The sequence below is a fragment of the Argentina anserina genome, chromosome 7, assembly GCF_933775445.1.
Source record: "Argentina anserina chromosome 7, drPotAnse1.1, whole genome shotgun sequence".
NCBI lineage: Eukaryota > Viridiplantae > Streptophyta > Magnoliopsida > Rosales > Rosaceae > Argentina > Argentina anserina.
In genome coordinates, this window is record NC_065878.1 from 3655027 (window position 1) to 3679129 (window position 24103).

At 38.1% G+C, this 24103-nt stretch overlaps 1 protein-coding gene and 1 non-coding gene across 2 annotated transcripts; both read right to left on the reverse strand.

Moving 5' to 3' along the window:
• Positions 1 to 13621: 13621 nt before the first annotated feature.
• On the reverse strand, positions 13622 to 15594 carry LOC126802982 (chaperone protein dnaJ C76, chloroplastic). The gene is made up of 7 exons (XM_050530709.1): positions 15230 to 15594; positions 15048 to 15128; positions 14854 to 14891; positions 14629 to 14708; positions 14464 to 14544; positions 14195 to 14303; positions 13622 to 13993 (listed from the first exon to the last, which is right to left on the reverse strand). The coding sequence occupies exons 1-7, from the start codon at positions 15449 to 15451 to the stop codon at positions 13852 to 13854; spliced, it is 753 nt and encodes a 250-aa protein (XP_050386666.1). The 5' UTR covers positions 15452 to 15594; the 3' UTR covers positions 13622 to 13851.
• A 1630-nt stretch (positions 15595 to 17224) lies between these two features.
• On the reverse strand, positions 17225 to 17290 carry LOC126804191 (small nucleolar RNA snoR127). Its single transcript, XR_007673150.1, has one exon. It is a non-coding gene; the product is annotated as a small nucleolar RNA snoR127 (small nucleolar RNA).
• Positions 17291 to 24103: the final 6813 nt, after the last annotated feature.

A 24103-nucleotide genomic window follows, 5' to 3' on the forward strand; every position in this document is an offset into this window, starting at 1 on the left:
TAATTGGATAAAAGGAAAATTGGAATTTTTTTTCGTTTCCTGTTTTACTAATTTCTCTTTCTTGATATATACTACGTTCTCTTTGTGCGCCCCAGTGTACTTCCTGGCGTGGATTAGTAATGATCTCCTATACTTCCACTAAATTCCAATGTTTTCAAATGCGAAAGTGAAGGCGAAGACGACTAGGAGTCGCCTCGCTAAGGCGAAGACGACTAGGAGTCGCCTCGCTAAGGCGAAGCCTCAAGGCGAAAAAGCGACCGCCTTTCCAACAAATATTAAATATATACATTACATTTATAAAAATATATCGTTATAAATAACATACTTCAAAATAACATGAAATTCATTGTTTAGTTCTTTAAAGGTTCCAAATACGATTTCAATGACATACAAGAGTTCAAACATAGACTCAAATTACATCAATGTAAAGAGAACTACACTTCAATCGTCCATATCATCATACTCAAATCTAGTCACACCCACATGAATATGATCACAATCATTGTTGTTGAATGTAGTAGTATGAGGAGGCAAAGTAAGATCTTTTATCTCATCTTCATCATCTCTAAGTAATGCAGCAAGTTTTTTCATTTTCTGCTTGTTTTTTCCTTTACCTAAAGAGAAAACTTGGAATTAAAAATGGAATGATACATATATTCTAAATAACTAAAAAATATGCATATTAGTAAGAAACTACTTACTTGAGCATTTATCACTCTTTCTTTTATTACTTTTATCAGTGGAAAGTGGGTAAAGTGGCTCATCAAGGCTCATATCTTCATCCAACACAAGCTCATCATCCATGACAGTCTCCTCTGATGGCTCCACAGAAATAGGTACTCGAGTTGAAAAATTTTGTTCATAACAATCAATAGGCACATTCCTTATAGCATCCACCTTAAATACATCCTCTTCAAGCCAAGAAATATCACTTGAGAGAATTGGATCTTCCATCTCTGATATCCATTCATCATCAGAATCAATTTCCTCTACTAATATAGGGTCAAGCTTCTTTGATCTTCTTCTAATATTTATCTCCCTTAATAAAGAGTTGTACTTCACATAAACCAATGCATTTAATATTTTGTGTTCAAGTCTATTCCTTTTTTTTGTGTGAATCTGAAACCAACATAAGAATAAACTTAGAAGTATGCAACTTATTATATAGTTAAAGTTTATAATAACAATCAAACACATGACCGTACCGACTCAAAGGTGCTCCAATTTCTCTCACATCCAGATGCACTACAAGTCAAGCTAAGGACACGGACTGCAAACTTCATCAACTCAGGTGTTTCTTCTCCAAAACGCTCACACCAACTTGCTACAAAAAATAAAAATAGCATTATTATTATCTACAAACACTCAAGTATAGACATTTGTATTATAAAAATAACATACGAGGCATTACCTGGATTTCTTATCTTTCTAGAGTGTATAGCAATCGGAGTTCCAAACTCTCCAAGGCATTTGTCAAACATCTCCAATTGAATACAGCTTTCAAACGATCATCAAAAGACATCATCTGATCCATACATTCATACAATCCCTTCTTCACTTCCATAACATTAGAGAAGTTGTCCACATAATGCAATTGAGGGTTTAGGTAGTAACCGGCAACATATAAAGGCTGATGGAGTTGAGGAGTCCACCTTGCATCAATTTTATTCCAAATTGGTTGATAGTGTCTGATGTTCTTCTTCAAACTAAATGCAATCTTCTCTTTGGCAGCATCCATCCGTTCATATATGTACCCCATAGCAGGTCTTACTTCAGAATCAACCTCCCTCAAGGCACACACTAATGGCAGCACACATTTCACACAAAAAGCAACATCACTCCAAAAGTTCTTCTCAAAAAGAATAATGGCACGAACCTGTATTGCTTCATGGCTTTTAACAAAAGGGCCTTCAGCCCACTGCTTGCTATTAAACATCATTTGAAGAGGCTGCTTCTACTTATAGATGCTTTGAAGAGTGAGAAAGGCAGTTGCAAAGCGAGTCACAGCTGGTCGGATTATCTCTTTGTTGCTTGTGAATTCCCTCATCAAATAAAGGACCCATGTGTGACCATAGAGAAATTTAATCACTTGCTTAGCACTTTTAATTGATTTCTCAAATATCGTCATTTTGCTAATATCTTCAAGCATAAGATCAATACAATGTGCTGCACATGGCGTCCACCACAACTTTTCTCGTCTTTGCATAAGCCTAAGTCCCGCATTCTTATAATTGGATGCATTATCGGTGACTATTTGAATCACATTCTCTTCCCCAACTTCTCTCACCACATCATCCAAATATTTTAACATCAAAGATCCATTTTTCACACTACCGGATGCATCAATGGACTTCAAAAAGAAAGTACCAGCTGGACTTTTCACAAGAAAATTAAGAAGCACTCTACCCTTTCCATCGGTCAAACCATCCGACATAATGGAACATCCATATTTCTCCCAAGCTTGCTTATGCTCTAACAAATACCTATCAATGTCTTCGACTTCTTCCCTAAGAATCCAAGTTCTTAATTCATGCATAGAATGAGGCTTAAATCCTACACTATACTTAGCAATGCCCTATACCATAGCTAACCATTCGACAAAAATCTTTTCTTAACTCTTTTTTGTAAGCCTCATTCAATACAGTTTGTTTAGGCTCCGAAGCCACATATTTATCAATCGGTCCTATAACTTTTGGTTGGACAGTAGTACTCCCACATTCTGAACTTAGTTGGTGTTCAACAACATTACTCTCACCACCAATACCTGCCCCTATCTCACACAACATAATAGTTCTCTTATTTTTATCATCTTTAGCATCCTTAATAGCTATTTGAAATTCGTTCTTTACATCTTTAGGGACTTTATTACAAGCTTTCATGCCACCTGAAATGTCTGCTAAATGATGCTTAAGCCTAGAGATAGTGCCACTACATACTTGATTACAAAAAACACATCTAAAATATTTCTCCCCTTCAGTTTTCTTTGTATACTTCCAGGCCTTATCTCTTCCATCTTCCCTTTTCCCACTCATCACTAACATAATTACCAACACAATCACACACAAACAACAAAAACCCAATAGTGAGCAAATCAACATAACCATTTACAGAAAACTAAGAGAACTAATAGAGAGTAGCAAAGATAACTAACTTGATAAATACCAGATCAGGTAGACAGATTGAGGCTGGAATTTGATGTGTGCAGACTGCAAAGGCAATGAAAATATTCGGGTTGATTCATGAGTAACAACAAATATTGACCGAATATGATTAGTCTAATTAAAGCATTATATCATCTACATGCACCATACCTTAATTACTCCCAGTTCACAAATGAGGCAATAGACTGAGAGCAGAGAGAATGGATATGTCCAAGCGGCTGAGAGAATGGAGAGGCTGAGATAGGTCAAATGGATGTTTGTTTAATTAACATACCAAACGACGGATGATTATAGGTTGAAAGGAAGTTGGTTTAATTAAAAAACGACGGGTCGTTTAATCCATTGATTATATGTCTTCGTCTTCTTCCTTGAAACGGGTCGTTTGGACGGGTCGCGCCTCGCATTCGGATCTCAGCTCCGCCTCACCGCTCCGGGCGTCGCCTTTCCAGCAGCGCGTCGGCTTTAGAGCAAGCGAGGCTTTTCATCCCCGCTCCGCACTGAAGCGCGCATCGGCGTTCTCGGCGTCGCCTTTGACAACATTGCTAAATTCCAACTGGTAAGACATCAATATTCAGATTCACAGTCTGAAATTAACTTCCTCACTGAACAAATTCCCGAAAGACGGGAATTAACAAAATAAGATATTTTGTGAACCTGTAACGGGGTTCTGGAGATCAGATCCATGACAAACCATAATCAGGAAATGGAAGAAACTAAAGAAATTAAAGAAACTAAGAAATTAAACAATAAACTGATATTGATTCTTGGATGTCCTTACAAAGATACTAAATTGCCTTATATAGTAATAGGCAAAACCCTAAAAACCCGTTTAACAGACTACCCGAGTCCAATAACCCGTTACAAGGAGGCCCAACCCATAATATACTATATAAACTCGTTACAATGCTGCCCCCTTAACATAAACTTGTCCTCAAGTTTCACATTTTCCAGGCTCTCATATGAGATGTCTTCCGAAATCAGATGGCTCATGATCATTGTTGTCCCCGTAAACCTTAATATAAACTGAGCAAAAGCTGTAGCAACAACTGCCTTCAAATTTCTGACTGACATGAACAGAGCACACAAGAGCAGCATAAATGAAGTACCAAGAGCATAATCGACGATGTTGACGGGTTGGAAAGCCATACCAAATGCAGTAGCACTCGTGTTCAACAATTTAAGAATAGTAGTGTCACTACCATGAAGAGCAGCATGACTATCGTCACCTAGAGCATGGGATAAGAAGTGAGCTGCAGAAGTAGAGAAACCAAGGACCTGGAAAATGACATTAAGAAACAAAAGCTGTTCACTTTCATCACCGAAAGACTTCAAGACCTATTGAAGTCTTTCGACAGAAATGGCTTCATTCCTTTGCATAGCACTTCAACATCACTAATGTGAAGCCTCACATATAGATGATAAGTGAACATGAGCACATTCCCAGCATTTCTTGATTGGCTGTCCATCATAACATCAAGAAGCAAACTCATTTTATACAACTTGGACTCAATCAGTGAACACAAACAATTATTAATCAACCTTGTATCCAGAGTAGCCACAATGTCGATCTCTAATATAGCACAAACCAGACAAAAGCACAAAGATGTTGCAGATGTAGTTCCATTGCATGTCATGATTTGGGAGTAATCGTACCTGTATATGAGAAGAGCAATCCTGGACAATTGGAGCTCAAATAACCACTTGCAAATTAGCTTATACTCAGAAATGAGCATCAACATCTTCTCACAAGAATATAGGAACTCTGCTGAAAAGAGTGTCAAACTCAAGGCCTTTACATCTTTGCACAATTTACCTATGAGCTCGATTTTAAAGTCTTCTTTAATCACATGCCAAGTTCCCGCAATAGAGAGGTCAATAGATTTACCCACAATGCAGAAGCTGCTCTTTGATTCATCCAAATACCTGCCTTCATGATCACAATATATGGTAACATACAGACTTGTAACCACATCTTCATCTGAGCCTGTCACAATTGTCCCAGCAACTCTTCCAGAATCATCACTATAACTCCAAGAAGTTATAGTTCCCATCTCTGCACCTGAATAAGACCCACCATTCCATTCTTCACTTCTACCCTCTTTGTCGTGAATACTTGTAAGAGAAAAATTGATCCTCCCTGCATCAGACAAGCCATCTGAATTTGGCATTTTATCAAATAGATTGACAGCATGGTCTTTTCAGGCTTTGCCACACAAACTCAGTCCCTTATCATTAGTTTTAACACTGATACCCTTAGGCTTATGAGTACCATCACTATTTTGAAACATGAATCCAGAACTTGGAATGCTAGTACCCGAATTCCCTTCAGGAGGTATTGAAGTTGATAAGGAACCATATAGAGAAGCACTAGCAATATTTCCTACAGTCTGTATGCCTTTTGAACTAAGACCCAATTCACCAGGTAGAGAAACATTAGTATTTGCACCAAAGGCGACACTCCGAGGCTTACTAATTTCTCTGCCATCTTGGAGCCTTCCACTCAAATTGCCAAGAGCAGGCCTTCCACTACTTCTAATCGTAGACCCCATACTAACATCCATGTTATGTCTTCCAACATTCAATTTGTTAGCAATTTCAACAACAAAATTATCCTCACCACTACTTACATATAGCACCACAGCAGGAATATCATTACTCAAATTCCCATCACTATGATTCAAATTTAAGTTTGTATTGGGAGACTGAAGATTACCCTCAGCAACTGTACCTGCGTTAGTTGACAAGGGTAGCAGAGACTGCCATACAACCCTTAATGACCGCAGCTCCTCCTTGAATTCTGACATGAAGGTATCGTTGGATATCCTCAACGAGTCTCGCAACTCACACATCTTCGTATCAATGCGCTCCTTGTGTGAAAATTGCGCGGAACCTGGTGGTGATGACACAAGTTTCCCACTCCCCTTAAGGTCGACATCGGATCAGAATCACCAAATGGCACCTCCGAAACACATACCCGATTGGGCTCTAGTGAAATTGAATGAATATAAGGGTTGGGTTGCTCATGAGTTCGGGGTGGATAAATAGATTGGTTTGTGGGAACGAAATGAGGTTGGGAGATGGTTGGTATAGTTGTGGTACTGGTAGGGATGAAAGGCAATGTGGTAACTGGTGATAGAGTACTTGTTAAGGTTGTTTTTGTTATCTGACTTGGTCTGTGTGGCTCAGTCAAAGTCAAAGCTTGTTAATAAGTTCATGCAGTTTAGGAACATAGAGTTTGAATTGATTAGTAACAGCTCCCATGTTTTTGGAATGTGGTTGTTTTGTTTTGTTATCCTTTTTTGTAAAGGCTATATAAGCCTAAGTTTGCTTTCAATAAACTTATCGAAGTCATTCAGTACTTCTGTGTTCAACTGTGAGTGTTTGAGGGCTACAAATTCTGGTATCAGAGCCCCATCACAGGGCCTGACCAATAGGAGAAAAGAAAAGAGTGAGTGAGAGCCAGAAAAGAAGAGAGTGATAATGGATACAGAAGGGAGCTCTGTGCCAGTTTCAGTTCCAAAGTTTGATGGCCACTACGATCATTGGGCCATGACAATGGAAAATTTCATTCGGTCGAAGGAGTGTTGGAATCTCATAGAGCCAGGAATTCCGGAGTTACCAAAAGAGGCTGAATCCAGTAGGCCAAGATTGTTCTCCTCAGTGGTAGCAGAAAGGACGCAGCAAATAGAAGGGCAGCAGACGCAGACAAAGGAGCAACGTCAGCAACTGGAGGCACAACGTAAGCTGGTGGAGCAGATGAAGCTGAAAGATCTCAAGCTGAAGAATTATATGTTTTTAGCCATAGATCGAACAATTTTGGAGACTATCCTTGTCAAGGATACGTGTAAACAAATCTGGGATTCTATGAAGCTCAAATATCAAGGAACCAATAAGGTGCAGAGAGCAAAACGACAAGCTCTAAGAAAAGAGTTTGAGGTCTTGCAGATGAAGGCAGGAGAAAGTGTCAGTGAGTACTTTGCTCGTACCTTGTCAATTGCCAATAAAATGAAGAGTCATGGTGAGACAATGGCGCAAGTGGTGATAATTGAGAAAATTTTGCGTTCAATGACATCAAAGTTTGACTATGTTGTTTGTTCTGTGGAAGAATCAAATGATTTGGACACTTTGACAATTGATGAGTTGCAAAGTAGCCTGCTGGTACATGAACAGAGGATGAAGGGACATGAGAAAGAAGAGCAAGTTCTTAAGGTTTCGGTTGAAGACAGGTTTGGAACAAGAGAAAGAGGACCTAGAGCATTTAGAGGAAGAGGACGAGGTGGAGGCAGACAAAGTTTCAACAAAGCCACAGTGGAGTGTTTTTAAGTGTCACAAGCTAGGGCACTTCCAGTATGAATGTCCTAGTTGGGGAAAGAAAGCCAACTATGCCGAGATTGATGAAGAAAATGAGATGCTCCTCATGGCATTTGTTGAAGCTAACAATTCAAAAAGAGAAGAGATTTGGTTCCTTGATTCGGGTTGCAGCAATCATATGTGTGGAAATAAGCAGTGGTTTGCAGTTCTGGATGAGGAGTACAGACATTCAGTAAAGTTTGGTGATAACTCAAGCATGAGAGTGATGGGCAAAGGCAACATAAGGCTTGAATTGAATGGAATGAATCAAGTATTGACTGATGTATACTATGTGCCTGATTTGAAGAATAATTTGATGAGTATAGGCCAACTTCAAGAACGTGGTCTAGCTATTCTTATACAAAATGGGAAATGCAAACTGTATCATCCAAGGCGAGGTCTGATTATGCAATCCATGATGACTGCTAATCGCATGTTTGTGTTGTTAGCTAGTATTGTACTTGAAGATCCAACATGTTTGCAGACAACTTCAGAAAATATTTCCGAGTTGTGGCATAAGAGGTTTGGGCATTTGAGCTATAAAAGTCTGCGCACATTGCAATACAAAGAAATTGTGAAGGGGCTTCCATGTTTCAAGGCTGCAACAAAAACTTGTACTGAGTGCTTGGTGGGCAAGCAACACAGGGAGATTATTCCAAAAAGAAGTCAGTGGAGAGCAAGTCACAAATTGCAGCTTGTACATGCTGATATTTGCGGTCCTATCACACTAGCATCCAACAGTAACAAGAGGTACATTTTGACATTTATCGATGATTTTAGTCGAAAAGTGTGGGTGTATTTTCTGTTGGAAAAGTATGAAGCTTTTGCTACTTTCAAATCTTACAAAAGTCTAGTTGAGAAGGAGTCCAATAGTTTGATATGTTGCCTACGGACTGATAGAGGAGGAGAATTTACTTCTAATGAATTCAACAATTTCTGTAAAGCTAATGGTATTAGCAGGCAATTGACGGCTTCTTATACCCCACAACAGAATGGGGTAGCTTAACGTAAAAACCAAACCATTATGAATATGGTAAGGTGTTTGCTCTGTGACAAAGAAATGCCTAAAGAATTCTGGCCAGAAGCTGCAAGGTGGAGTGCTCATGTCATTAATCGAAGTCCTACGTTGGTGACAAAGGACAAGACACCGGAAGAGATGTGGAGTGGAGTGAAGCCTAAGTAGACTACTTCAGGGTTTTTGGATGCCTTTCTCATGTTCATGTGCCGGACCAGAAAAGAAAGAAACTAGATGATAAGAGTTTTCAATGTGTGCTTCTTGGAGTCAGTGAGGAGTCCAAAGCATACCGATTGTTTGATCCAGTTTCAAGAAAAATCATTGTGAGCAGAGATGTAATTTTTGAAGAAGATAAGAGTTGGAATTGGGGGAGGACAGTTGAAGAAATGAAGCGAGATGTTTTGACTTGGGGTGATAATGATGAAGATAAGAAGTATGATTCTGAACGTGAAGAAGAAGTTGAAGAGGATAAAGAGGCAGAAGGAATTGAAGCAACAGTCACTACTTCCTCAACTAGCGACACATCAACTGATGGTTCACCAGCCCCATATGAAGGAAGAGAGCGACGACCACCACCTTACTTGCAAGATTATGTAACAGGTGAAGAGTTTTCTGAAGGAGAAGATGTGAACCAGCTAGCAATGTTCACATCATTTGAAGATCCTAGTTCATTTGAAGAAGCAGAGAAAGATGCAAGGTGGAGGCATGCAATGGATTTGGAAATTGAGGCTATTGAGAAGAATGAGACATGGCAGCTTACTACCTTGCCTGTATGAGCAAAAAGGATTGGTGTAAAATGGGCTTTCAAGACCAAACTGAATGAAGCAGGAAAAGTTGACAAATGCAAAGCGAGATTGGTGGTTAAGGGATATGCACAACAACGAGGAGTTGATTTTAATGAAGTATTTGCTCTAGTGGCAAGATGGGATACTATTCGAATGGTATTAGCACTAGCTGCACAGAAGGGCTGGGTTGTATATCAACTTGATGTGAAAAGTGCTTTTCTCTATGGTGAGTTATCTGAAAATGTGTATGTGGATCAGCCTTTGGGGTATATTCGCAAAGGAGAAGAGGATAAAGTGTATAAGCTTAAGAAGACACTCTATGGTCTGAAACAAGCACCGCGTGCTTGGTATAGCAGGATCGAATCATATTTTATCAAAGCGGGTTTTGAAAGGTGTTGTCATGAATACACTCTTTTTGTCAAGAAGGAGGAAGGAGGTAAAAAGTTTTTAATTGTAAGCTTATACGTTGATGATTTGATCTTTACTGGGAGTAATGCTTGCATGATTGAGAGCTTTAAGATGTCTATGAAGAAAGAGTTTGAGATGACTGATTTGGGGAGGATGAAGTATTTCCTTGGTGTTGAAGTTATACAAAATTCAGAGGGGATTTATTTGAGTCAGAGAAAATATGCTCGTGAACTACTGGAGAGATTTGGTTTGCAGAATGGGAATTCTGTGGAAAATCCTATTGTTCCTGGTGTCAAGCTATCTAAAGAAGGAGAGGGAGCTGCAGTTGATGCCACTGTGTACAAGCAACTCATTGGAAGCTTAATGTACATCACAGCAACCAGACTGAATTTGATGTTCGTGGTGTGTTTTTTAAGCAGATTTATGGCTAATCCTATTGTTCTTCATATGCAAGCAGCTAAGAGGATGCTTCATTACTTGAAAGGAACAGTGAATTTGGGTGTGTTTTACAAAAGAGGAGGAAATGAGAAGCTATTGGGGTACACTGACAGTGATTATGCCGGAGATGCAGATGATAGTAAGAGTACTACAGGCTATGTGTTTATGTTGAGTGATGGAGCAGTGTCCTGGGCTTCAAAGAAACAACCTGTGGTGACATTGTCTACTACAGAGGCAGAATATGTTGCAGCTGCAGCATGTGCATGCCAATGTGTTTGGATGAGAGCAGTATTGGAAAAGATTGGTCATATACAAGGTCAGTGCACTACTATTCTGTGTGATAATAGTTCCACTATAAAACTGTCCAAGAATCCAATTATGCATGGAAGATGTAAGCACATAGCAGTAAGGTTTCATTTTTTGAGGGATCTTGCAAATGATGGAGTAGTGGAGTTGGTTCATTGTGCTTCAAGTGATCAAGTTGCAGATATACTAACCAAGCCTTTAAAGCTTGATGCTTTCTTGAAGCTTCAAAGTGAGCTTGGTGTTTGTGAAGTACCTGGTATAAACTGAAGTTATATATACTTCAGTTTAGGGGAGGATATGTTAAGGTTGTTTTTGTTATCTGACTTGGTCTGTGTGGCTCAGTCAAAGCTTGTTAATAAGTTCCTGCAGTTTAGAAACATCCAGTAGAGTTTGAATTGATTAGTAACAGCCCCCATGTTTTTAGAATGTGGTTGTATTGTTTTGTTATCCTTTTTTTTAAAGGCTATATAAGCCTAAGTTTGGTTTCAATAAACTTACCGAAGTCATTCAGTATTTTTGTGTTCAAGTGTGAGTTTTGAGTGCTACATTACTCTCTATATAACAGCCACCACTCGAAGTGGGTGTTGGTGTTTGGGGGTAGGTCAAAATAGTTGGTGTTTGTGGGTGTTGGTATGGTTAATGGAAACTTCCCGACTGTTGCAGCAGCGGAGAATTAGGGAAATATATGTGATTATGGGTTTGTGCTAGTGGATAAACCGAGTGGTTAAAATTAACCATATTACCCATCTGAGTGTGAATTTGGGGGATTGGATGTGATGGCGGCGATGGTGGGTAGCATTGGCAGTATTGCGGTGGTGAAGTGTGAGGGGTATAAGAATATGAATAGGGAGAGAAGCCGGTGTAACCACTAGGATGTAGGGGTGGCATTCGGTTTAAACGGTTCGGTTTTAGGGTCAAACCGTAAACCAAACTGAAATTGAACTTCGGTTCGGTTCGGTTTACTGTTCGGTTTTTCAATATGGCAAACTGAAAACCGAACCGAACGGTTCGGTTCGGTACGGTTTTTTTCGGTTTTTTTTTTTAATTCTAGTTTCAAAATATTGTCGATCGACACCAATAGATGTGATCAACATATATATTTAGGGACCATGTAAAAATTTCATCCATTTTGAACATAGTTTGATCGTCCATACTAACGATTAACCAAAAAAGAGGCGTTTTCACATAATAAAACCCCATTTACCGAGGATTTGCCAAATAAGTTTCCTTGTTTCGACCACGTACGATCGATGACAAAAATTATGTGATTTCAAATATGTAAACAACTTTTCTCATTTGCATCTTGGTAATGGGTCCTCCCTTAGGGTATATTAGTGTTGTTTTTGGTTTACCGGAAATTCCGACGGTCAAACGAGGTCCGAATTGGATGAAATTTTAAAATGGTCACTAAATATATATACTGATCACATCGGATGGTGTCGATCAATTCCAATAAGTTTCCTTCATATAGTCGATTCATAATGTGATAGTTTTATTATAACCCTAATATAAATGTTATGGTACATTAGTGGACACTTCGGCGATCGACAACTCCAGTTTGAAATATGGTCGATCAACACCAGTAGATGTGATCGGTATATATATTTAGGGAACCCGTAAAAATTTCGTCCGTTTTGAACATGGTTTGACCGTCCGTACCCACGGTCAACCAAAAAACATGCGTTTTCACAAAATAAAACCCCAATTGACCGGGACTATGCCAAATGAGTTTCCTTGTTTCAACCACGCACGATCGATGACAAAAATTACGTGACTTCAAATATGTAAACAACTTTTCTCATTCGCATCTTGGTAATGGGTCCTCCCTTAGGGTATATTAGTGTTGTTTTCGGTTTACCGGAAATTCCGACGGTCAAACGAGGTCCAAATTGGATGAAATTTTAAAATGATCACTAAATATATATACTGATAACATCGGATGGTGTCGATCAATTCCAATAAGTTTCCTTCATATAGTCGCTTCATAATGTGATAGTTTTATTATAACCCTAATATAAAGGTTATGGTACATTAGTGGACACTTCGGCGATCGACAACTCCAATTTGAAATATGGTCGATCGACACCAGTAGATGACTAGATGTGATCGGTATATATATTTAGGGAACCCGTAAAAATTTCGTCCGTTTTGAACATGGTTTGACCGTCCGTACCAACGGTCAACCAAAAAACATGCGTTTTCACATAATAAAACCCCCATTGACCGGGACTTTGCCAAATGAGTTTCCTTGTTTCGACCACGCACCATCGATGACAAAAATTATGTGACTTCAAATATGTAAACAACTTTTCTCATTCGCATCTTGGTAATGGGTCCTCCCTTAGGGTATATTAGTGTTGTTTTCGGTTTACCGGAAATTCCGACGGTTAAACGAAGTCCGAATTGGATAAAATTTTTACAAGGTGACTATATATATATATATCAATCATATCGACTGGTGTCGATCGATCTTGAGAAGTTTCTTTCATATAGTTGCTTCATATTGAGGCGGATTTAGTAATTACACATCCGCTTGTATATATATATATATATATATATATATATATATATATATGTTTGTTTTAGCAAACTTATTTGAAACATACATATATGGGCATACATATAAACATAGATGATTATATATACATATATAACACTACAAAAGAGAAACATATAATATAAACCTAAAATCATATTAATCAAAACAAATATTCGGTAAGATAAACGTAAAACGAGATTATTTTATAAATAATTCGGTTTTTCGGTTCGGTTCGGTTTCTTATGTGCCCAAACTGAAACCAAACCGATTAATTCGGTTCGGTTCGGTTTTTCTTGTGTTCGGTTCGGTTTGTGTTCGGTTCGGTTTTTTTCGGTTTCGGTCCGATTTTTTTGGTTCGGTTTTCGGTTTTTCGGTCTTAAGTGCCACCCCTACTAGGATGGGCAGAACTCCCATCAAGCACTGTAGTTCCCGTCGGAGTCAAACCAACAGAAATCGGAAACTGTGCCGCCGCCACAGGCATTCCCAGTGGCCCTTGTCCCGTCCCCATCGGCCTAATCGATGGGCTCTGATACCAGATGTAACGGTTCTGGAGATTAGATCCATGACAAACAGTAATCAGGAAATGGAAGAAACTAAAGAAATTAAAGAAGCTAAGAAATTAAACAATAAACTGATATTGATTCTTGGATGTCCTTACAAAGATACTAGATTGCCTTATATAGTAATAGGAAAAATCCTAAAAACCCGTTTAAAAGACTACCCGAGTCCAATAACCCGTTACAAGGAGGCCCAACCCATAATATACTATATAAACTCGTTACATAACCATTTAATCTATGAGGCCAGAATCTTATAATAACCCACACCTTCAGTTGTAGAATCACATGTTCAAAACCAATCTACATGTTGTGTTGAAGCTTTGGATTGCGTCTTTGGCTTTTGATATCGATTGTTCTCAAACCTGGCTTTAACTATTAGAGAGTATAGCAAATCTGCCTCAGCTGAACTATCAAAAGGTGTGCTCAAGATGCTACAAAATAAAGACAAACAGAAAACAGACTCGGTTATAAGCTTGCATACGACAGTATATGGAAGGCAATAATATTCTAGTCTAACCATCACATTGAAGATCATGAATCCGCAATTTAACTTAGAAGCTTTGAATCAAATTTAGAATCCACAATGTGTGAATGACTGAAAAAATTTAGGGATATATCTACAAAATAAGCACCTGACAAGTAGCTCCTCCAAAACAATCCTTTGAGAAGGTGTAACATAATGAATACAGCTTCTGGGACACTGACCAACTGCAAGCTGAACTTGGTAATCTTCTCCGTGTCCTAATAACATCAAAATCCATTTATAAACTGAACTGCAATCTCGACAATGTTATTACCTAATAAATCCCTCAATAATCATTTACATTATACCATAAGCTTCATCTTATGTTGCATCTAAGAACAAAATGAAACAAGAAGAACGATAGCAAAGTAAACCAACCTTGAGAAGTCACTCTTGCAGTCCCGGTTGAAGCAAAAGTGAAGACATGAGGAGCTCTTTGTACACATGAGTATGGACAACCTGCAGAGTATTGAGAAAGAGTTGTGTTTATGACCAAACTGCTTTCTGCGACGTTATAGTAAGAAGAATCAATGTTTTTTTTACCTTTTCCAACACAAAGAGCCTCATTAACAAAAACATCAAAAGCTTCACATTCTGGGTTATCAAAAGGATCTAGGCACTCCCTACAAGTTCATTCACAACAGGAAACAATTAGCGGTTGCATAACCATATTACATCAGAGTGATCAGACAGTTCAGACTACGAAGCGACCAAAACTATGATTCCTAACAAGCAAGTAAGCCTCAGTGCCACTGACAAAAAGCTTACCCCTCGATGATCTCAGTTCGGCTGAAATTGGACAACATCTGCACAAATTATATCACTAACTATGTGTCACTATTCAACAATAAACAACAGAAGATAAAACTAACGTTATTGTGAAACCCAGCTTTCCATACCATGCAAATAGTAGCAACACATGTAACTACAGTTTGCAATACCAAAAGGAAGAACCAACCAACCTCATATGCCTGAATAACACGACGGATCATGGTATCAGAATCTTTTCCATTCCTATTCACATCAGGATGAAACTCCTTCACCTATTGTTTTAGCACTAATATATCAGATTCGACCATACAATATTAACTTAATGATCAAATAAGAAAAAAAGCAAAAACTTTGATTGATGCAATGATGATACTTTGGCTCGGAAAGCGGCTTTAAGCTCGGCAGGTGAGCAAGTTGGGTGGACGCCAAGAATAGAGTAAGCAGAGGAAGAACTGGAGAGGGGAGTTGTTGAGCCCTCCCCGGTGCGGCCATCACTGCAACTCTTCACCTTGAAGTTGCGGCGGTGGTGGTTAACAGTTCTAACGGCTTTTCGAAATGGAACAAGACTACTTCTGCAGAGTGATAAACGTTCCATTTCTTATGTTTAGATTTGGTCTACTCGAACCAACAGAGTTGAAAAGCGTGAAACGCTGCGTTTCAATGGGTGGGTCTTTGTTGGCTAAACACCACACAAGAAAAGTCTTCTAAATTATGTGCTCTGCTTCTAATCTTTCAAGTCTTTCTAAGCCCTTCACTACGCGCTTGATCATAGACGACTTCTTTTGATTAGACTTGTTTTGTAGCTTTATATTTGCCTTATTTTGAATGTTATTACTATGGTTTATAGATCAAGCGTGACATCAATGCTGAACTTCAATCACCCTGCAGGGTAGTGATTTCCGCTTGATTGTGCGCTTTTTATTACCAGATTGCTTCTTATGGTGAAATTGATACTCTCCAAGTTTAGCATTGAGAATAAACACAGCATCACTAGCTCGTAGAGATGAAATTTTCCATGCTCTATTGTTTCTCTCCTTCCAAACACTCCTCAATTAGTAAGGAACACTATTCCAAGCTTGGAAAGATGCATATCATTGCAATGACATAACTACTCATGGAGGTTTAAGTCGATCAGTGTTGGTGTAAAGCAGATGATAAGCAACTCTTGGATTCCAGGACTGCAAAAGGACATCATCAACTCCTTTGATGCATTGCATGGGCACAAAAACACACAAGTAACAGTTTCTATCTGGACATGCCTTGATAATGGCAAGTAGTAGCTGTGAAGAATAATCTCCTTCTAATGACCTGGTATAGATGCATGCTGAACCCCCTCTCAATCCATTTCGGTCCAACTCCTGGTGATTCTGGTCCAATGGTGTGCGGATGACCAACTTGTAACTCAAATGTAGATTATCATGTATGCCTATGATTTTGTTACATAAAAAAGCATAATCAAACCAGTTTTATCCTCAGTAACCAAGTTCAAGTAATCAATCATCAGAAATAATTTCCTGATAGTTCATACTTTCTGCGAAGTAGCTCTATATCTGAAAAAAAAAATACAGCTTAGTTAAATCATGTCAAAAGGTGGATCACTCACTCAGAAATAAAATATTTACTCAGATACACTTTATTCAGTCTCCAGTCGATTATGCACAGATACAATTTAAATCAAATTAAGACCTGAATTGACTAGAGCACAAAACATGCATACCATACGATCACATACAAAATTCAATGGGCTGAACCAGTTCTTCTAGTAGTTTGGTGATATTATAAAATATTGTGATTGATCAAAGGTTTTAGAAAAAAAGTAAGACTATCTAACAAGTAAAAAAATTATGTGAAAGTTTGTATGAAATAAAATATATTAAAATATAAACTAACTTAGTTATCTTCACATTTTATTGCAGAAATGAACCCAATAATTATGAAGGACAAAGCTCATGAACGGTAATGTTTTATAGGTGAGCTGGGATGGCTTGTGGACTGCCTCGACTCTGATAGAAATACCAATTGATAGTCATTTAAGTACATAAACTAGCAAAATAGAAGGCAATGTAAAACAAAGATAACCTATGAGGCTATGAATTATTCATAAGAATAAACTGCATTTATTCCAATACCATGTCATGCTATACTAGTGAATGACTACGAAATGTAAAAGCAACAGAGGGCTAAAAGGAAAATGTTCTGGAGACAGAAGGAGTGAAAAAGAAAAGTTCTGGAAAAATTCTGGTCAGCACGCAACCAATCTCTATTTTATCATCAGAGAGATATGCTTCTACAAAAGGCAAGTTTCTGTAGCTCATCAAATCCATATCGAAGACCTCCAATGTGCCTCTCTAAATAGGATGTTATACAAGCTAGAGGAAACTGAATGCCTCATGGAGCACATCAAATATGATTTGGCTAATTTGCATCATCCCAGGGACGCAGGGATATAATGAGAGCCAGGAGGGAAACACTTGAGTTCAAGGATTAGATAAACCAAGATAGTATGCCCCTATGGGAGTTTAGAAAAGTTGGGTTCCTATTCCAATTCGGACTCCTTCCACAGTTCCACCAGAATAATTAGAGTTACAACACATACAACTACGTACAGTTGAAGCTTTTGCACTACATACCGTTTGAAAGCTTTACAATGCAGTACGTACAGAATTTAAAGCTGTGATGGCCTGATAAAAATCATCCTAAGCATGCTGGCCTGTGTCTAAGCCTTCACTAAACGGCAACAACATCAAGTGATCATGAACCATCTTACCTCAGTTGTTCAAACTGGTTGCATTACCAGCTCTCGAGCTAGAGCGAAGGGGATTTATCGATGATCTCATATCGAATACCTCCAATGTGCCTCTCTAAATAGGAAGTACTGCCGGATATAAGAAATTGAAAACCTCATGGAGCGCATCAGATATGATTTGACTAATTTGCATCATCCCAAAGATACAAAGGGAGCCAGGAGAGAAACAAGAGAACCCACAAAAATCACCCATTAGCACTCTCAAGTAAAAAAAACATCTTAAGTACCTTGTCGATTAAAGCTAAAATGTGCTAGATATACCTTTCGCATTCTTTGGTTGAAAAGAATGTGAAAAGTATATCTCACACATTCTGGAGCCAGGAGGAAAATTACTGTAGCTTCATCAAGGTAGTTGAGAATAGAGGGGCCGAAGCCAAGACACACTGCTTGAAGGTTGCTCAGAAAACATCTTGAAGGTTGGACTTTCCAATTTCGGCATCCTCCGTGTCGACTTGACGGGAGATTGGATAATGAGCATAAATGTTTGCTTAAGTCTTTACATAGCTGAAACAGAAAAGCACTGAAAGTGGATATTTGAAGAAATCACACGACAGTTATATACAAATGCAGGACCAGATAAGAGCATAGAAAAAAAGAACAAAGACAAAAATTATGTTTCAACCTATACCTGCAAGAGAAAAAGGGGCCAGCACGGAGGGAACATTAGTAACCCATCAAAATTTTAAATTCCATCTAAGCACTATGTGTCAAAAACCCATATTATGCCTCCATCCTCTGCAATATGACATTAACCTCAACGCACCAAGAAAAAATAAATAATGAATCTGGACATGATTAAAAAAAGGTAGACACCAAAGATCAGGTCTTAGTGGTCTCACAAACTCTTACAGAAGTTGTGACTAGCCCAACCAAACTGATGACATATATGAGAACAAACCAATTTCCTATAGCAGAAGCAACTCTGGATATACAATAGCAATTCTAGTACATATACTTTCAACATATAATAGTCACATAACAAGAGCAATTATGCAATTCGATTATAATTTCTTACCCGTTAGAGAAAAGGTTAAAGATTCATTTTGTTATGCTAGCATGGTAATTAACTAATTAATCAAACAACTAGTGTCCAACAGTTGTCTTGACAAGATTGGAATAGGGTCACCAGTTCACTCGAAAACGTTAAAACTGGTGGACTACAACCCTGAGGAAAACCATGATCGGAAATATAGAGCATACCTCGAAATGTGTTTAGGTACTTCACCCCTGATAGCACCCCTGCACCAATTCCACCAGCTATGCATCATCCAAAACGATGCAATGTAGTGCTTTTTAAGGACGCAAGTAGCACTTGGGAGTTGGGATCTTCTGCAAGTCAATACCAACAGTTTTCCAGTTCACTCTCAAGTCTCAACTGGTTTTCAGGCTCTTGGGTAACCATACTACAAATAAAGTTGCACACCAGAAATCAACAACTCCCCAGTAGTTTTGTTTTTCGAAATTGAATAAAAGTGACCAGATTAACGAATTAAAACATAGAACCAAGAAAGTAAATCACTCATGAGAGTACTATGGTGTCTAAACACAGGACTAGTAATTAAGTAGAGCAACGCCGTCAATGGTTGAGCATTTGAGACTAATAGAAGAAAACCAAATCCCAAATGCTGGAGAAACAAGAACTGAAATAACAAATTGATGAGGTTACCTTTTTTGTGTGTGTGTGTGTGTGTGTGTGAGAGAGATCTGGGGAACTGAGTACTACTGTATTGGAAATCTGGGAATTGAAGAATCGCTCGTGCCTGGTTTGAAGAAATCAAATTCGAATCCCAATTGAAAGAGAACGTCAACCTGCGCATTAAGTTGAGGACGAAGAAGAAGATGAACGTGCAAGTCGACACCCACATGTTGGGCAAACTCAGAGTTATTGTATTTTGATTTTTGTTGACTTATTTTAATTAACAGATTTTTTAGAAAATTCACATTAAAATCACTGACTTCAAGCATAGAAGTTTAGTTGATTTCTATAGATTTCTATTTGATTCGTAAAATTCACAAAATTCATATCGATCGACTTCTACAAATTTTTTAGTACTCATAAAAAAATTAAAACTTTCTTTTTTTGTTAATTAAGAAAATAAGGTATGGTAACTAATTAATGTGCATACAATGTCTGTCAATTACAAAGCTTACGGTTTCGTTGCTTCACTATCCACAGTTATGTGATAATTTGTTTTACTCTCGAGTGCGCCTTAAGCATCTAGGTTGGTTTGGTTCTCTAACGCCTCGTGGGTGTTATTAAACGGGGACTTAATGCACGCTGATAAAATTTTCTATAAAACAATTTTTATTGTGACATCAAAACCCAAAATAAATCAAGAAAAATAATTCCAAACACACCAAATACTAAAATTGGGTAGCGGTTTTATAGAGGAGAAGATGAGAAAGTTTTTGGGCATGGTCTTGTAGATTGGTTCCCACAGATAACGTCGTCGTCCATGGCGACAATGCTCGACGATAAATTGTATGGAGAGAGAGAGGAGCCGAGTCGAGGTATCCCCCTCTCATCCCAGTCTTTTTATTTTTATCTCTTTCCCTCTGTCGGTCGAAACCGACTTCCTTTTTTTATTTTATTTTAAATTGATTAGTATATCCATTAATATAATTAGTATAATAAAATTATGTTATGGTTTTCGGGTATTACATTTATTCTAAGAACATTTATTGGTTGTGGCTATTATAAAGAAATTAGAGAATCTCAATTATTTATAAGAAAGTAAGATAAACCCTTAAAATTTAATCTTTTTTTTCTTATGTACTTCTTTCATTGTCATTATTTTTATTAGTAGCATTGGACATGTGTCCACAATTGAGAATGAGGTTTTAGTAAGTATAAAGATAAAAGGTAAGAACATAACATTGATAAGAAGAAAATAATCAAATGGTGAATAATCATGTTGGGTTGTAGGAAAAATAATCGGTAAAGAAAAGGCAAAAACAAAATAAAGAAAACTAATAGCTGATGAACATTGATCTTTGAATGAAATGAGAAAGTCCATAGAAAAGTCTATGCAAATCATTGGTCTAGAGGCTAGACAATTTTTAGACTCTTGTGTGTATATTTTACAATATAAAGTCTATGAAATTCCATGAGTTTATAATTCCATATGTATGAATGATATTTTGAATACCCACATACTTCTATTCATTTTAAAAAGTCTTGATTGAATACCTCCAGACTCTCATAGATTTTATAATGACTTTTAAAATCATAATTGAATACACTTAGATTTGTATTAAGAATTAAAACTATGTATTGAATACACCTAGACTTTTAAAATTCATGAATTTCTTTTAAACTCTCACTAATTCCATATACAATACACCCCCCCCTTATTTTAAGGAAAGTGTCCCATATCATTTAGCACTAACTTTTATCTATCATAAAGAAGTTAATTTTGATCATAACTTCCCATTATCCACTATCCATGTTTGTTTTCCTTTCCACAATTTTTATTTTTACTGTATAGTTCTTATGTTTGTTTATAAGAAACTGATGACAAAATGGGTAAATATGTCAATTCGTAATTTGATGGTGTTAACGACACGCCCCTTAAAGGGCTAAACATTGAATTATTCGGCTTACACTTGGCTATCATAGCCCTAAATTGCCACTTTAGGATCCAGTTAGGCCCAAAAGCCTAATACATGCATTATTAAACTCATAAGGTCAGTTTGGTAATTTCAGTAACCACACCCTATTTGCCTCTACAAATAGACATTTCCTCTCCACAAACAAGGTAAGCATTTACTCTCACTTTTCTCCAACCTAACTCTACATGCTTATCTTGTAGCTGACTTAAGTATCTGAGCGTTGAAGGCCGGTCAGCCCGGTCTTCACCCCATGACGTTGTGCGTTCATGATTTACAGGTGACGGAGAGCATTATAGGTTCGCCGGAATTCCTCCACAGGATTTCCGCCGAAACAGGTGGTACTCTCATACTCGTTTTATAATAGTAGAGATTAAGTGCACTTGATATAAGATTGCCCTAATTAAGTGTGTTAGCCCAACCCACTTTGGTTGATGTTCAATGTGACGAGAGATAACACATTCTCTGGAAATAGGCCATATTCAGTATGAGAGGGTTTTATTGGGCTCAGAGCTATAATTTAGCCCTCTTCTTAATATTTTTTATTCATTGAAATGGTGAATAAACTCCAATAAGGGAGGGCTAAAATTTAGCCTCTGATGCAGGATGAAATAACTATATCTTTATTGAATGATATGAGGGCATATATATAGGCATTACAAAACCACATTCTCGTAGGATTCGGGGTTCTAATCTATTACAGAGATGTGAATATATCTTTAACATGAAACTTAATAAGGATAAAACACACACAAGAGTAGAATAGTAATTCTCCCGAAACACTCCCCCTTGTGTTACATGCCTAGGTTGCATAGCGCACAACGTTACCTTGGTAAAAACCTTGTCAAGTAAAACAAAAACTTCTTAGGTAAAACAAAAACTTTATCGAAGAGAAAAAAAAAACAAAACGCACCAACTACTTAATGATCTTAACATGTGATGTAGACTCCCCCTAAAGTCTACCAAACTCTAAAGTTTCAATAAGCGATACATGTCAATATTGTTCACATGTTTCACAAAAGTAGATTTAAGCAAAGACTTAGTTAACAAATCCGCAACATTGGATTCTGAACTCACGGGAGGCATCATAAGCTCCTGTGAATGAGGGGATGTCACCACCAACGGCCTAAATGCCGTGGAGCTGCCAAGAGGGGCAGGCTCAGCCTCATTGTGCAGTGCACAAATAGACACGGCCTCACCGTGTGGAGCACAGGTGAGGTGGTCCTCAAATCGCTGTCGGGACTTGAAAAATGGATGACCATGTGAATTCTTAAGAATTCGAATGATCATATCACGTCCAGGGTGCCCGAGACAGGCATGTCAAAGCATATAAGAGTCTGAATCAAAAAAGTTGCGTTCAACCGTATATGATTCAAAGATTCGAATGTAAGTGAGATACAAACCATTTCCCGAGACTCTTCATCTTCTCTAAGATGCGGTGCTGGCCTGCTTTCTCAGAGGTAACACAAAGATATTCATCTCCATTTATCAACATAAGTATCGAGGTGAAAACCGTTGGCACCTATGTCCTTAAAACTTAGCAAGGTGCAGGGAGACTACGACGCATAAAGAGCGTCAACGATGTTGAGAGTCGTACCATTAGGCAACATAAAAGAAGCGGTGCATCTTCCTTGAATGATGGATTTTGAGCCAATCATTGCAGTCATCGAATAAGTCGAAAATACTAGATCCGTGAACAACTGCATGTGCTATAGAACAGTGTGGGTGGTTCCGCAATCAGCTAGATACTCGATTTCGCCGCGGGATATATACAAAATGAAAGAGAGTCATCGACACAGGAACAATTTTGTACAATACACCATAGAATATTGTAAGAAATGAGATTGGAATAAGGTGCAATCCCATCGAATCTATCTCATGGAAATAGTACTACATTCTTCAACTAAAGAGTTGGTAAAACATGATATTGAAGGAGTGAAATACCAAACAGTAAACTAGGATGGTAAAAACTATCCAAAATTGGTGTAAAAACACACTTAAAGAGTGCCGGTGAGTGTAGATAACGGACTTGGAGAAAACCGAAAAAATTAACAGGAAAATCAGGTCAAAATAACTCAAAACCGGGAAAATGTGGCAGCAAAAACTGTTGGAAATATGCCGGAAAAGTGACGGGAAACAACGAAAAATCGCCGGAAAACTCGAAGGAAACTGGCAGAAACGGGATGGTCACGCTGGAAATGCCGGAAAGTGGCCGGGAAGTGGCCAAAACGCCAGAAAATGTTCCGAAAACGCCGGAACAGTAACCGGGTACGGCCAAGAGGCCAAAACGACGTCAATTTTTGACGTTCCAAGGTCCGTTATTCAAATTTTAAGTTCTAAATTCACAATGTAATGCTATTGGGGTCTCATGTAACCAAAAAGCGTCTAATTTAAAAACCAGGTGATTTGTACACGTTGACCATCATGCTAAGTGTAAGGTATATAAAATGCTCAAAGAGATTGACTTGTAAACAAGAAATTGAGAAATTTTATTAAATGTCAATTTTTAATACATCACACACGAACTTCTAATTTGAAAATCAAAAAACTATTACAAAGTCAATGAAAATAACAATGGCGGTCAGCCATAACAATACTTGAAATCATAAAGTTAGAATAAGCTAAAAACGACTAATCAAAGTTGGGAGTATCCATTATAGGGGCCAAAGGCTTAGCCTTGGAAGCAAGGTGCTCGGGCTTCATGGAGATGTGGCGAGTCTTGATCTCAGGGTCCTCATCCACATGATTCGATTCGGGTTGTAGAAACTTCTTGTAGGCGAAGTATGCCTTGGTCATCTCTTTGCTAGCACAACAATCGCGATTAAAATGCTT